Source organism: Pezoporus flaviventris, unplaced genomic scaffold (assembly GCF_033815535.1).
Source record: "Pezoporus flaviventris isolate CSIRO_AGI_PZ_B2104156 unplaced genomic scaffold, CSIRO_AGI_Pfla_v1 ptg000007l, whole genome shotgun sequence".
NCBI lineage: Eukaryota > Metazoa > Chordata > Aves > Psittaciformes > Psittacidae > Pezoporus > Pezoporus flaviventris.
In genome coordinates, this window is record NW_026892555.1 from 44253636 (window position 1) to 44269908 (window position 16273).

The 16273-nt window shown below is 36.8% G+C and overlaps 1 protein-coding gene across 5 annotated transcripts in view; it reads left to right on the forward strand.

Annotated features, from left to right (window-relative positions):
* Positions 1–16273, forward strand: part of TRAPPC8 (trafficking protein particle complex subunit 8) — a 49995-nt gene that overhangs the window by 15355 nt on the left and 18367 nt on the right. For all 5 annotated transcript variants that reach the window (XM_061448591.1, XM_061448593.1, XM_061448594.1 and 2 more), the window contains 14 exons: positions 913–1000; positions 2338–2585; positions 3549–3664; positions 5012–5162; positions 6427–6527; positions 7898–8003; positions 8938–9069; positions 10355–10579; positions 11665–11773; positions 12491–12685; positions 12869–12999; positions 14063–14137; positions 14754–14880; positions 15824–15981. In XM_061448591.1, the coding sequence (XP_061304575.1) occupies positions 913–1000; positions 2338–2585; positions 3549–3664; positions 5012–5162; positions 6427–6527; positions 7898–8003; positions 8938–9069; positions 10355–10579; positions 11665–11773; positions 12491–12685; positions 12869–12999; positions 14063–14137; positions 14754–14880; positions 15824–15981 (1962 nt within the window). The remainder of the gene's footprint in view (positions 1–912; positions 1001–2337; positions 2586–3548; positions 3665–5011; positions 5163–6426; positions 6528–7897; positions 8004–8937; positions 9070–10354; positions 10580–11664; positions 11774–12490; positions 12686–12868; positions 13000–14062; positions 14138–14753; positions 14881–15823; positions 15982–16273) is intronic.

Below are 16273 nucleotides of genomic sequence, written 5' to 3' on the forward strand. Positions count from 1 at the left end.
TTAAGTTGACAGTAAGGAGTGCTGAACTGCTAGTCTGTCTAAAATAGACTGACAGGAGCCCTGAAATAAGAGACTTGTGTTTTATGCACTGACGAAAGTGAGTAATCTCAGCAGTATACTATTCATAGTAACTTTTTACCTTCTTTTTGATTAATTCATTCTTAAATCTCTCCCTTCTTCCCCCATTATCTTCTGTACTTCACTAAATAGTGAAGTTTGAGAGTGTGGCTTTTTATGGAGCTGTATGTGTGTTTTCTGGTACCTTGCTGCAGTCCAGTCTGTTCTGTCATGTGCTAAGATGGCAAATGTGTGTGTGTGTTAGCTCAAACTCTTGAGTTCAGTTTGGCATAAATGTCTGTCTTTGGCTTCAGGACCAAAAATATACCTCCTTGAGTTTGCTTTTGACTGACCTGCAGTTTTAACTGCCTCTGATTAAAAGGTTGGTTTGTGGAATTATAATTCTTTACCAAATCTAGCTGGCACTGGGAAGTCAAAACATCCTCTTCTGAAAGCTAAGAGGACCACCAAGTAATGTTCTGCCATAAACTGTTTTCTTTTTTCTGTCCCATGTCAATTGTCCGACGTAGGTGATTTTTTTTGTATGAGCTTTTTCAGGTATTGCTTTAGGGAGCATATTTTCACCGCTGTAGGCGTGGCTATGTAAGAGCTGCTTGCTTTAGTTGATAGCAAAGCTATCTGAGCAAGCCAGAAGATATTTGCTTCATTTGGTGAATTTAACTTGGCTCTTTACAGTAGTACAACTTTTTAAAGCCTTACAAACCACTTAAAAACAAACCTGCTTTTGTAATAATTCAGTTAACTGCTCTGAAAGTTAACAACTACTGTTGACCAACTCTTGCATGTGCTCTAGTATTCTTAAAATTGTAACTTTTTTTCTTTTCCCCCTGGCAGGATTGTTATGAAGACTGTCCTTATACTGTCATTTCAAACAAGAGTAGTGATCACTTAATATCAGATGGCTTAGACAATGAAATTGAAGGTATACTTACAGCTTCTGTCAAAACACTGGTATGATAGCATTTACACAGTGGTCTCATGGCTTGGACTGTAATCAAGTGATTTTTGTGGGAACTTTGAAGTAAATTTTCTAAATGCTCAAAGATAGTGTAACCTGGTGTTCAAAGAAAAATGCTGTGGTGCTGATCTGCTGGAGTGGTGGTAACTGGTTGATACACTTTTAATGAGATGGCTCTTAATGTATTGGGCTTATCTTTTGTACAATGAAGCTTATTGTCTGAAAACTCTGACAATGAAATAACACAGGTTTAAATGTTTAATTTTCATCATAATAGAAGTTGTGGTTAGTGTGAATGATGAGAAGCACTATTGAATAGGGAAGAAGTGACGTATCACGCACTGCCTGGCCTGACTCGGCCCAGACCCTTCATACCTGATTTGAAAGGCATGGTGAGACCTAGCATATGTAGGAGACTCTGCAGTTGCCTAAAAAGGCATTTTTTTTATAGGGCCTTACAGCTTGGATGTAGTCTGCAAGCTGCTGTTTGAACTTCACATACTGAGCTTTACATTTCATGAGTAAAATCCTTCAAAGATTTCTTTCATGACTCAGCTTTGCTCAGTGCTAACTAGGGCCAGATAAAGCAAGCTGATTTTCTTATATAGAAACAGCTACAACAGTTACAGCTACAGCTAGGTGAACAAAGGAAATAATAAATAGAGAACTACTTAAGTCTTAAACTGAGACACAGTTTCACTGTAGTTTGGATAGCTAGATGCAGTAGTGGTCAACAGCCATTCTCACTGAACTAACCGGACTTTGGAGAAGGTTGTTTTACATTGTGATTGCTTGGAAGGCCATGGAAAATGAGGTGTGTTTTTTTTGTTTGCTTGGTTGTTTTTTTTTTCTCTTTTTTCCCTTTAAATCTTTAAACATAAACAGAAAAGAGTGAATAGATCCAATGGAGCCATTGTAATTGCTGCATTTCTGACTTTTATGAATGTTTGACTTTGAGTTTAATGTTTACATAGTTTCCTTCAATGTTGTTGTGATACAAGTCAGTGTATTTGGGGATTCTTTGCACTGTAGTTCAGAACCAATATACATATTTGGTTATGTTGTTTCTGAGGTTCACTGAGCTTTCTGAAGAATTTCAGGAGTGATGCAATGCTGGGGTAGTGCTTTGGTGCTGTCTGCTCTGCATTGATCTGTATTGCAGAATAACTGGTGAATAGCTTTGCTTTTTAAGAGTTCTGAATAAGAACTACTTTGAGGGAGGGTAATAAAAATTACATTTAAAACAAAATTGTTTAAATAACATTATGTTTACTGGAGGTTTTGTTTCAATCTTTCAACAGATGGCCTGCCAAATAACTTTAAGACTCACCCACTTCAACTGGATCATCCCAGCGGCAGTTTAGATAGCACTGATTACACAAAGGCTGCCACATCATCACAAGACTCAAAGAAATCAAATTCTGGAACACCTCATGGTGCTTGTTTAACACTCACAGATCACGATCGAATTAGGCAATTCATACAGGAATTCACATTTAGGGGACTTTTGCCACATATAGAGAAGACAATTCGGCAGCTTAATGATCAGGTCAGTTTACTCTTAAAAACACCTTGTGCCATAGTAAGAAAAAAACAGTTGGGGTATAAATCCAGTTATACAAAAATCTGGTCTGAAATTAGTACTCCCTTCTGCATCTAATGCTCTTATTGAAAACTGTAGGTAAACTTAAGAGAAAAACACAGGTTATCATTTTTGCTTAATTTGTCTTAAAAAAAAAAACCAAAAAGCAGTTTGTATCAGCAAAGCTTCAGTGCAAGGTGGCTTCTTTGTGAAAGCCTGTGTGAACTATTATCAGGGATATTTGTCTTCTCTTCTAAAAAAGGTAATGTTTTATGCTTTTGGGTGGTTCTAGTCCAGGAAACAAAATGTACTTGCTGTGTTTTAGCATAAGAATGCACAACTAAAGTTGTGTACCTCAGTTGTTAGTTTTTGACAGGAGAGAAGTGCATGGACTCCCAAAATCAAGCAGTTCTGTTGTGATCTCAGCAGTTTTTGCAACTGAATATTCTGCTATCGAACTATGATATTTTGGAAGTATGATAGTATCATGCCCATGTTAAGTCAAGGACATGCATTAGTCTTATTTCTATCACAGTACGGTCCTAAGTGTTCTTCTCTATGGTCTTAAACAGTGGAAAGATGAATTTGCTTCCATTAGTACAATGAAATTAGTATATTTAGCATTAGACTTGGACCCAAATACCAGTTTATTGCCTAAACTCTGTATTTCCATTTAATTGTCCATTCAGGTTATAGCTTTAAGTATGAGAAGTTTTGATTCATCATATGTCGTAAGGAACACCTCCCAGAATTGACATTTGGGAGTTAGTGTTTGCTGACCATGTTTACACTTGGAAAATTTTATAAACAAACTGAGAAGTGAATATAAGGTGTAGCAAACAGCATTACCATTAGGACTTAGGTTTTTGTATTAGTTTAACTTAGTATCTTTCTTGGAGTGTGGTGCTCTAATTTAGTATCCCTTTGCAGTTAATATCCAGGAAGGGCTTGAGTCGATCACTGTTTTCTGCTACTAAAAAATGGTTTAGCGGCAGCAAGGTTCCAGAGAAAAGTATAAATGAACTGAAGAATACTTCTGGGTTGCTGTAAGTAATGTCAGTCCTTACCTTTAGATCTAAACTGAAAATGTACCTGTTTTTTGCGGGGAGAGAGGGCCTGTGTTGTTTTGCTGGTGTACTGCAAAGGTCTAAATCAGCAATATTGTAAAAGACTTTAACTGGAGAAATCGTGAAAAGTACTATGCCTAAATATGTACAAGAAAGAATTAGCAGAACTTAAAGGGTTTAAAAGGAACTGTTTGCAGAGTGATCTTCCTTTTATATTTATAGTGAAACTTTCGAAGTTAAGAATGTAATTTTAAGGAGTAATAGTAATAAAAAGAAGCTATGGTCTGTTGTAAGGGTTTGTTTTTTTGTTTTTTTTTTTTTTAAATTAGTACAAGCTTTTTCTTTTCTTATTTAAGCCAGATTAAAGACACCTATATAAAGGTGTGTATTTTGGTTTGTGGGGTTTTTTTTGTTTGTTTAGGTAACTATGTAATTTAATGTAGTTAACAGTTAAGTATATTGCTTTTGTAGGTGCGTTTCAGAGCTCAATTAAGGGGAATTTTGTACTTTTTGTACTTGCAGTTTACACTAAGACCAGGTTTTAAATTTCACCAGAATATTCATTTTGTATGCTTTGTAATTTCCCTCTGTGAATGAGGATGTATAATCATGTAAAGCACTCTTCAGCTGTCATAACCACAAAAGTCTAAATAGTTCCTGGACATTGTTACTGTCCCTGACACTTACATACAGCTGCAAATTTGCATGTTGTGTGTCTTTGGATTCATAATAAATGTTGTTAATTTCTGCTTTCTGTATTGAACTTGTAAGCATGGTTTATCTCCTACTAAGTTTGACTGACAAGTGTTTGTGGAACTGTATTTGGTATTCATTGAAGTGATGCATATATATTTGACTAAGTGAAAGTTAGACTGGTGCCTGCAGAGGAGAGGTACATGCCCAGTGTTTTTGCGTAAGGCATAGTATTTTTAGTGTTCTTCTTTTTTTCTTTGAAGAGAAATGGGCAGAAATAACTACAGCTAGGTGAACAGTCCAAGTCTTACTTTTCCTTCACATACAGCTCTTTTGCTCTAACACTTAACCTTACTGAGCAGTTTCAGCAATAGCTGCATCCTTTTTCCAGTATTTCTTGGCTTAGAAGAATCCCTGCTTTGAATATTAGTGGAACAGTGAATCTCATTAATCAGAAAAGGCGTGAAACTAAGTTATATAAGGCAGAAAGGCTGCAGTTTTTTTTTTGGGTGAGGCTGAAGCAGTGCTGTTTCTATTTCTACTTTGTGAACAGAAATTAAAACAACTTTATAGAGCATGTGTGGCTATAGTTATTAAAATTATTACTTTGAATTTAAATATTTGCATTTATAGGTATCCACCTGAAGCACCAGAGCTTCAAATCCGGAAAATGGCAGACTTGTGCTTTTTGGTGCAGCACTATGAACTTGCATATAGCTGTTACCATACAGCAAAGAAAGACTTCTTAAACGATCAGGCAATGCTGTATGCAGCTGGAGCGCTGGTTGGTACTATACATAACATAACCATTCTGTGAACTCTTCCTAATAATTTCTAGTATTTGTCTGAAGGTAACAAAATGCAATCTCTTCCCTCCACCTCCATATTTATAAGTGCCTTGACAAATTTGCTGAGTATCTTTAGCAAATCCTACAGTGTTCTCAAATCTGTTTGCTGCTGTTTTGTGAAGGGAATGAAGGTGTGAATAAAAATTGAAGAGTTAATTCAATTCTTAAAATGTGAAATATGAAAAGGAGAATACCTGGAATGCAACCTGCAGCAAAATTTATCTTTAAACTTCTAGTCTGATAACTCAAAACCAGGTGTGATATAGTTTTATCGTATTTAAGATTTTGACGAAATACTTATTTGCCAGGAAGTCAAGACTATGTCACTATAAATATGGTGCTGTACCTTTTTTTTAAGACTCTTTGAGGTATATATTTTGAGTATGTCACTGCTGAACATCACTGTAAACACTTATTCATTAGTTTATCTTGACATTGAAGGTATGAGTGACAAATAATTTTCAGCAAGGTAAAGGGAAGCACTGGGAAAAATAAGCTTGGTTTAATACTTTATAGAAGCTGTGTTTTGTGGGGTGTAGTCTGGTTAACTTGACGAAATTTAAAACTGCTTTATAGAGCTATGGAAGCATTCTATGGAAGCACTGTGCCATCTTGATGTAAAACCTTTGTAAAAATACACATTTATTTAGTACAGAGAGTTGCTCAGCATTTAGATTACCTGAAATGTTACCAAGTTCTTAATGAATGGTTTGTAGAGGAGTTAATTATGAATTCTTACAACCTGCAAGTCTTAGCCTTACTGCAGGAAAAAAGTAAAACTTCAGAGTGCATGTTTACTAAAGTTCCCTTGGAAGCTGTGAATGTAAATTAATTTAAGCGAAACTTGAAAACCAGTAATCTTAAATTAGATAGTACTCCTACTATATCAGAAAGATTATTCCTGCAACAGGGAATTATCTTTGACTTGTAAAGCTGTACTGAATCAATGCTTCTGCATAGTGTTCAGGTTATTCTGTGAGTGTGTATAACTCTTATTGCTATCTGGCTAATTACAAACAGAGCTGTAAATAAGCTATTGTATTAAATCTGTTATCAGTTAGTGTATTGTACACTTTTATATGTTGGTAACTGTTTAGATGAAGATCTTGAACTAGTTGCTGTTGAAATATATTCTTCAGCATTTTGAGGCTTGCAATATGTTGAAAACGCTACAGTGACAGTACTAACTTTCTGTTGCAGGAAATGGCAGCAGTATCAGCTTTTCTTCAGCCTGGAGCTCCTAGACCATATCCTGCTCATTATATGGAAACAGCAATTCAGACCTATCGAGATATCTGCAAGTATGTTGTTTACTTTCGTATTGATCCAATGAAAGTTGAAAGTCCTGGTGGCTTAACTTTCTTCTGTACAGTGGTAGTGTCAGATGACTACAAGAACACAGAATGATGGTAACTTTTTAAAGAGTAAGATATGTTAGTTGATCTAGGGTAAGATGGAAGGGGATCTATGCTGTTCGTAGCAAAGTGCTTACTAATCTTGTAGGTTGAATTTACATGATAAGATTTTGGTAATGGGGTGAAGACAGCAAGAGCTGCCCCTGTGTTGGGCAGAGCCAGTTTTCACCCGGCTCTGGATATACCTGCTGCCCAAAGCTCATCTTGTCAGCAATGGTGGTGGTGCTTCTGTGGTAACATACTTAAGGGTAAAAGCATCTGTGAGAGAGGAGTGAGAAACTTGCCTGCACATACCAAGGTCAATGAGGAAGGAGGAGGTGGAGGTGCATCATTGCAGCCTGTGGAGAAGACCATGGTGAAGCAGCCCATGGAGGACCACAGTGGAGCAGGGATGCACATTGCAGCTATTGGAGTACCCAGTGTCAGAGCAGGTGGATATGCCCATAAGGTAGCAGCAGCCTGTGGAGAGCCTTTGCCAGAGCAGGTTCCTGGCAGGAGCTGTGGTGCGTGGGGAACCCACACTGGAGCAGTCTGTTCCTGATGGACTGTACCCTGTGGAAGGGGCCCCATGCTGTACCAGGGGAATAGCATGAGGAGAAACTAGTGGCAGCAATGAAATGTTACATACTGACCAGAGCTCCTTTTTCCTGCTCCCCTCCCCTTCTTGGGGGGAGTAAGAGACGGACCAGTTAGAAGTGAAGTTGAGCCTGGGAAGACGGAGTCAGGGGAAGGAGTTTTAGTTCTGTTTTTATTTATCACTGTCCCATTCTGTTATTAATTTGCAATAAATTAATCGTCCCCAAATTAGGTTTCTTTTGCATGTAGCTGTAATTGGTGAGTGATCGCCTTGTACTTATTTTTAATCTAGTTTTCTCCCCTGTTGTGCTGTGGTAGAGTTGTGATAGAGTAGCTTGGTGGACACCTAATACCCACCAAGGTCACAGCACATCTTGTTTCTGACTGTCATTTATCATATTATTTTAGTTGACATTTTATAAATACACTACTGTCCACAAAAATGCTCTCTAGCTTTGACTTCTGAAAAGCTCCTTTTATAGTAGGATAGCACAAGAGGAGTCAATCTGTATGGGGTTGTTTTGCAGAGGATGAACTTTCATGTATTTTACTTTAGGAAGGATAAATAACAGAACATCAGTCTGATGTGATGTGGAGAAAATTAGTCAGATTTGTGGTGAAAAGTTTTCCATGCCTCGCTTTGATAAACATTTATTAATACATCTATATTTTTCCTTTAGGAACATGGTTCTGGCTGAGCGCTGTGTGCTGCTTAGTGCTGAAATCTTAAAAAGTCAAAGCAAATACTCAGAGGCAGCTGCTCTTCTGATTCGTTTAACAAGTGAGGTAAAACAGTAGCTTTTTCCACTCTTGTCCTCCCCTTACTTACCCAAGCACTTCTAGGTTACATTCTAATTCTTGTTGTATGATACTTTCTAGCAAAAGGTAGCAAATTAGCAGGTGTAAAGCATGAAGTGAGGAAAACTGCTTTTGCTACAATGAAGAACCCAGTACTGTTAAGTCTTCTTTCTGGTCAGGTGACTTGCTTGACTGCTTTAAACATGCCAAATATACATTTGTTATCTTTGGCTTTATGACAGTTTTTTGTTGACATGTGTTGACTCTTGTATGGAATACTTTCAGATTAAGGATTCAGGGGTTAAGAAAATTAGCATGGCTTGCCAGAGCCATAATGGATACTAGTCTGCATATGACCAGCAGCACCCAATAGTTTAAGTAACAAAGGTGTTTACTGTAGCTTAGGTGGTATGAATCCTCAGAATCAGTAAGTGAAAGCTAGAACACTTCTGTAATATTGATGGAAATTAAGCATTAAGTTAACTTCTAACAGCCCAGAAAGCATCTTGTTTGAAAAGGAAACAAATATCTACCAGTAATAGCATACTATGTAGCTTGGAGGAAAGCCTAAATGGTAATTTGTTCTGGCTTTGTGGACAGCTTGCACCAGTGTGATGCTTAGGACAGATGAAGCATGGAGTAAATTTGCTTAGTTAGTAAGTTTCTCTCTCAAGTGTCTTTGTAGCTTTATTCTTGCCCTTTCAACTTAGCTTGCTACTAACTTTTGTGAGCAGTATGTTATTTAAGCAAACTAAATACTGTTGGCTCTGCATCATATTTATATGTAGTATGCTTGTTTGTATGTAAAAGAATCTTCAACTTCACAGCTCTTACAGCTTACTGCCCTTGTTAGCATTAAACAAGGCCACTGATATCTTTGTATTCAACTTTGAGGCTAATTCTCCTTTTTGCTTTTAAATAGGATTCAGATCTTCGCAGTGCACTTCTGTTGGAGCAGGCAGCCCATTGCTTTATAAACATGAAAAGTCCCATGGTTAGAAAGTTTGCATTTTATATGATATTGGCTGGCCATAGGTTTAGTAAAGCAGGCCAGGTAAGTATTATCTTTCCATGTGGAAAATATACCCGGAATTTGATACTTAGTCTGGAAACCATGTTAAATGTGTCATTAGTCTGGAAAAAATGTTTGGCTTCTAATGCTTTTGTGTTAGTCAGCAGTATATACAACTCTGTGATCTTCTGAAAATGACTTCTGCATTGATCAGCTTAGTCTTTTACTTTCGAATTAGAAGTAATGCTGAAGATCACTGACTTAGGCTTCAAGTGTGTTTTCATTTCTCTGTCTTCAATTTTATACACTGAAATACAAGGCTTTTTTTATGTGGGTAAAAGAGCATTTTTACTCTTGAGTGAGCTTGCCGGAGTTAGGGATTTCTTAAACTCCTAATTTATTAAAATAATAGCAAAATTTAGATAACCTGTGTTTCCTGGTGCCTCAACTACACGCTTTTTAGTGGATGTGCAGGTGTGTGAGCAGTTACTACAGTTACTGAAGTTCAGGTGCTTGCTGTAATACCTTATTTTAAAGCGTCAGTAGTACCTGCTGATGTTAAGGATTTACTGCTCATACTCTGCTGTGATCACCATACCAATTTGAACACATCTTAGATTTTTATTCCCCCCTCCTCCCCCATTTCCTCTATAAATGAGGGAATGCTGTTCCCTTTTTTTAGAACCTGAGACTTGCCTGTGAATTACTATGCAGATGTTCAATACCTAGACTTGGGATTCAATGCCCAAGTCCTGATACATGTGTAGGAAAGGAAGTGTGGAGCTGAGTGGAAGCAGAGCAGCTGTCTCCAATGGCTGATGCAATTGGTAATTTTGTCTTGTATGTACTGTAGGGCTGTGTTTTTGTTGGTTTGCTTGGCATGGATTTTGTGCCAGGTGTGTCTATGAAACAGCAATTGACTGGAAGTGTCAGAAAGTTCAGTGAAATGAAATGTGTTAAATCTCTTATCTCCTGAGGCCTTTGCAGAAGAGCTCTGTAGACTTCAGCAGTCAGTCCTAAAGCAACACAACACAGTTTTAAAAGTAGTCTTCTCTTGTTATTTGCTCTTTTAACTTAACTGCCTGTTAGACCAGTCTGAAAACATGAACTTAACTTGCAGGCTAGGCTTTATACTGTAGGAACCAACACTTCTGTGTTTAGGTAATATTGACCAGATGCCATGAGGTATAGTTCTGCAAACATGACAGTTAGCATTGTGGGGGTGGTGGTAGAGACTTCAGTGAATTTTCTGACTTACTGTTCAGTCTTACTGTTATTACAATTACAAGGGCATTATTTGAGAAATCAGCTTGTTTTTTTCTTGCAGAAAAAACATGCCTTGCGTTGCTACTGTCAAGCCATGCAGGTTTACAAAGGGAAAGGCTGGTCTCTTGCAGAAGACCATATTAACTTCACGATTGGTCGCCAGTCCTTTACGCTTCATCAGCTTGACAATGCTGTGTCTGCCTTCAGGCATATTTTGATCAATGATAGTAAACAACCTCCAGCTCAGCAAGGAGCCTTTTTAAGAGAGTATCTTTATGTATATAAAGTAAGTGACTTCCATTTGTATTTATCCCTTGAGTAATCGGTGATTTTTATTGCCAGTAATTTTCTGTTAAGTCATTGAATTATTTTTGTTGAACCTGCTTTGTTCCAGGATTGTGTTTTTTATCTAGTTGATGTTTTAATTTTTTAATTAGGCTTGAAGAAACCAAATACGCTGCATTTTGTGTGTGTAATAAGTGTAGTTCCACTGATAGGTATTAGTGTGACTCTTTGTATGTATTTTTATTACAGTAAAATGAACTCTTCCTTTTGAGGGTCATGGCTGAATTGCAGTCTATAATATTTCAGTTTCTTCTAGAGTTAGTGGATCTCTCTTGATCGACTTATAATGATTTTAAGGCTTTTGATGATAAATCTTTAATAAAGACTTGGTAGCTCTGTCACCTTTCCTGGTTCTATAAAGTACTTCCCATCCATGTTGTAGTGAATATTGTTTTTTAATACGAGTTTCTGTTGATCAAGTGACTCATCAAATTGGCTGTAAATTCATGACTGATTCTGGATTGTAGTATACCATATATATTGTGGGGTGTTTAGTACTGATACCACCACACAACTCATAGCTGTGTAGTTAGTTACTGTATTAAAGTTTGCAAGCAGAATTCCTGTGCTGTTTGCTACGATATAGGAGACTTTACTTGAGACTTGTGTTCAGGTCCACAGCTCAGCTGTGGTGAGTCTTGTATAATGGTGGTGGTGTGGTGAATGTAGTTTATCAAATTCTGAGTTAGAGAGTAAAGCTTTGCATCAAATAAAGCTTGTAACAGCCATGCAGCCACAATAGTGATTAGAGTGTTGGATTAAAATCATTATTCTCCCTTTTTCCATAAAGATTTCACAAACTTTAATCTCTTATTGAAGAAAATATACTACTTCAGAATGTCAAAGCAGAAGAAACAATCAAAAAAATTAATTGAAATTATTGATTCCATCTTAAAAATATTACTTATTCAAGCACTGAGTGCTTATAACTTGGCTTCCGCATCATTCAGATGTTGGTAATGTGTAGCATGGACATCATGTATTTGCATAATGGCATGACACTCTTGTTTTTCGTCTTTGCTTCAGAATGTAACCCAGCTATCACCTGATGGTCCCTTACCACAGCTTCCTTTACCATATATTAACAGCTCAGCAACCCGTGTTTTCTTTGGGCATGATCGAAGACCAGCAGAAGGTTAGAAAATTTTATGTAAACAGATTGAAGTCTCTTTTTTACAGAAATAAAATATTTGCAAGAGCTGGTGTAATTAAAAAAAAAAATAAAATTAATCTATCATTACGTAAAATTAATGTGACCAGGTAACTTCTTAAAAAAAGATTTCAAAAGAAAAGCTTAAGCTTAGTATCTACTCACTAGATGCTTCCAGACTTCCCTGTAAATATGAAATCTGCATATGCGATGGGCTGACTTCCACTGTTTTTCACAGTTGGAAAGCTTCAATGCAAGTCTGTAATGAACTTCATGAAAGAGATTATTAATGCTAAACTCCAGTGCCAATGCTTGAAATTAGCTTTACAGTTAACTTTCTCTTGGTGTTTGAAACGCTGTGATTCTTGAATATAAAGTAAGCTGAGTGGAAATTCTTAGATAAACCAGGGCTGTATTGTGGGGCTGTAGTCTGTCATAAAGTAAAAATAATGTGTAAAATGGGAATACCATGTAGCATTTTATAATCTTGGAATTCCACAATTTGCAAATAGACTTATACTCCATGTATGTAATTTGAAATGTCTTGCAGTTCACTGACTTAGTGTCATTTTAATGTTATAATTTATGTAACTGAGAATTTAAAGTATTTTAACAATACTTATCAAACTTCCAGTCCTGCCCTCTGTTGCAACTGTTGCATGCCACTGTTCTCATCTTCTAAGACTGCCTTACTCGTACTAGGTGAAAAGCAGGCAGCTACGCATGTAAGTCTGGATCAAGAGTATGACTCCGAATCATCACAACAATGGAAGGAACTTGAGGAGCAAGTTGTTTCTGTGGTAAATAAAGGAATGATACCTTCAAACTTTCAACCAACACAGTTCTGTTTAAATCGCTACTCGGATAACTCCAAATTTCCACTTGCTGTGATAGAAGGTAAAGTTATAGTTGTATAAACTTCAGAAATGAGTTAGATTTGTACAATAATTCCTGTGTTATTGTAGATTTAAACCAGTGTTCTTCTGCAGGTTGTTTGCACAAAAATCCTTTGAGTTAGGTGAGCCTTCAGATTGTGGTGGGGATAGCCTGTTGTCATTATTTTCTTGCACTATTTAACAGAACCAATAACTGTAGAAGTGTCCTTCCGAAACCCTCTGAAAGTTCCGCTTCTTTTGACTGACCTTTCGTTGCTGTGGAAGTTTCAACCTAAAGACTTCAATACAAAGCATGAAGGAGAAACAAAAGAGCTGGTAAGGAAAGCTTCATCCTTCTTCAACCAAAACCACACAGTTCCAGTTGTGGAGTATATGTTAAGTCTTAAATGCTGTAGTATGAAAACAGCTGGTTTAAGTGTAAATCTGAAAAAAGGGAGGGGTAGGGGGAGGAGGAAATGACCACTGAATTTTCTTATGCATTGTTTAGATTTTCCTGGATCCATAGGGCATGAAGCAGCCAAGTTAACAAGCATACTGAACTGAGTATTGTAAAGCTTAATGCAAAGAAAAATACTTCCAACATCTCACTGTATGTGTAGTACATCTATTTTGAGTCACTCTAGCCTTCACCAGCAGAAATCACTTGCAGTGTCAGTAAGAGTATTATCAAATACCTATAGCTACTTGTATGTAGTGAAATGTGTGATCTGAAAAACTGTGCTGGTATGGTGTAGAAACATCGTGGTATCTTAATTAGAAGGAAAAAGAAAACTTATCATATTAAAATGAATGTTTTGAATACTTTAGATGAACTACTTAGTACTGTTTAATCTAACACTTCAATTGATACTGCCAAAACTTCCCTCTGAAGGACTCTTCTCACATTCGTAATTTTAAGGTCTTAATGTGTTCTGATACTGAATATTACAGTAAATTCCTTAAGAGTTTGGTTTCCTAGCCAAAAGCATTTGAAACATAGTGATCTCTAAAGGTGCTGTGTTTGCCAGAGTTATAAACATAGTTTTATGTAACTAAGTCTCAAGGATTACCACCTGCTTTCCCTTCTGGTCTGAAGTGCTACTTTAATGATGTGATAAATACTTCTGTGGGTACTGAAACTGATTGGGAGTGGTTCCAATATATAGTGATAAATCTTAGATTTCTCTCAAATAAATGTTTACTGAGCTCTCTGGCTGTTTCTTTAATTTGGAAAGCCTGAGAAACCGGGCATATAGCATCTGCTGGTCCTAACTGCCTGCAGTTTGAGAGTTGTATGCTTTTAACCTCGAACACTGTAGGAAAGTTGTGGGAAGTAATATTTATGGCACTTTTTCTGCCTGGGAGTAATAGTATCTGAAAAGCTGTTTCTTCTTTTCAGGGAATGTGTGATGGTGCCATGATAGGAACTGAAGCAATAGCAGAATTTTTAATTAATAGTGAGGAGACAAAAGTGGTAAGTACTGTATTTTGTTTCAAAAATTATCTTCTTAGTGTTGAACTTCAGGGTGGAGTTCAGATTTGTGATCTGAACTTAAACTCTCAGAAGATGTTATTTATATGAAGTACTTGAATTTCTGAATCTCAGTGTGTATAAATATCTGAAGGGAGGATGTGACGGGGCAAAGGCAGCGGGCACAAACTGAAACACAGCTGTCCAGAGATTGTGGAGTCCCCATCCATGGAGTTTTTTAAAGCCATTTGGACATGGTTCTGAGCAGCTGGCTGTAGGTGGCCCTGCTTGAGCAGGCAAGTTGGACAAGATGACCTTCAGAGGTCCTTTCCAACCTCAACCATACTGTGATTCTGTCTCTGTTAAAGTTAATTTTTGTTATAATTTAGGGTTTTTTCGTAATGTAATGAGCACCTCTTGGCTGTGGATTGGTTTGGTAAATTCTGTGTATATGAAATTTTGAATCCAGTAAATAACTTGTAGTTACTGTATACAGTTATATCTGACGTGACTGTAAAGTAAATGTAGCTGTGAGTGTCTTTAACAGTTGGGCATAAAAATGTAATAATACTTTTTTTTCTAGTAGCAACAACAACAAAAATTTAACATATCTCCACAGGCAAGACTAAAGCTCTTTCCCCATCAAACAGGGGAGCTACATATTCTGGGAGTCGTTTATGATCTCGGCACTGTTCAGGGTGCTGTGACATTAGATGGGATAGATCCTTCTGTTGGACTGCAGACAGGTAAGTGTCTTATTCCCTTAAACTGTGTGTCACTGAAAGGGGGAGACATGGTTTCTGCAGATTAGAATTAAATTCTAGTGTTTAATGTTTAACTATTGTGATGCAAGGCTTTCTTTCAAGTAAGAACGTAGAAACAAGGAAAACAACTGAAACAGGAAAAGAACGAATTGGCGCCTGTATGAATCTCATAAGAAAGGAAATAATCACTACGAAACCCATACTTACTCTTCCTTTTAAAATCTAGAAATTATGAAACTATTTAAAAAAATAAAATCAAAATTTAAGTATTCTGTCTATTGCTGTGTTGAATGTATAACAACCTTCACTGATTTTTGCCATTCACTTCTGGGTCTTGTTGCTTTGTTAGCTTTCAGTTTTTGTCTAAATGTTGCACTTCAGTTCTTAGATTTCCAAATTTAAACTTGGCTGATAGAACTTCTTTTAGCATCTTGACTTTATTTTAGTTCTCTTTCCTTCATATTAACATACAAATGCCTTAGTAATTGCACGTTACTTGATCTGTTTTGTTGAGTCATTAATCTAAAACTGTCTCTCACAGGGAAAATTTAGAAGTTGGGGGAAGTGGGGATTAAAGCATGTTTGACAGTGTCTAAAAGAAATAATGAGGCGTGTTTAGCTATCTATGAACTGTAAACCTTTTGACTAAGAAAAAAAAGTTTGGAGAGTAGTGGCCTGTCTTTTGAAGGAAATAAAAATCTTTTGACTTTTCCAGTTTGACAAAAATTGGGAAAGGAAATAAATATTTCACCTTCATGCTCCATGTCCTTCCCTAAGCCCCCACTCATCCTGCTGCACTTGTAGGGACCTAAAGGGCAGTAAGTCCACATCATCAGAATGATTTTTGAGATTGAGTAGGGAGCTTTGGCTCACTTAGGAAAAAAGAATTATTAAAAAAACACGAACTTTTTATAAATTGTTTTAGGAAAGTTTGTCTCCAATGGATTATCTGTACGAGGACGACAAGATTTAGAAATCCAAGGGCCTCGACTTAATAACACAAAAGAGGAAAAAACATCTATTAGATATGGACCTGATCGACGTTTAGATCCCATTATTACAGAAGAAATGCCTTTGTTGGAGGTATGTAGCTACTTTCTATTGGCAGTTTTGAGCAAATGTCTGAATCTAGAGTTTATAAATTAATTTCTAACAGTGAAGTCATAGGCTTTGTTAATGTCTAAATCTTTTGAGTTAATTTCTGATCTGTCAGTGTCAGACATGTATGTTGGGGGTTTGAGGTGTTTTTCTTGGGTTGGTGTTTTTTTGTTGGTTTTTTTTGGGTGATTTGTTTTGTTTGTTTGGTTTTGGTTTTGTTCTTTTTAAGTGGAACTTGAAGCCTCCAAATTAATACCATTTGGAGGTTGTTAAATTC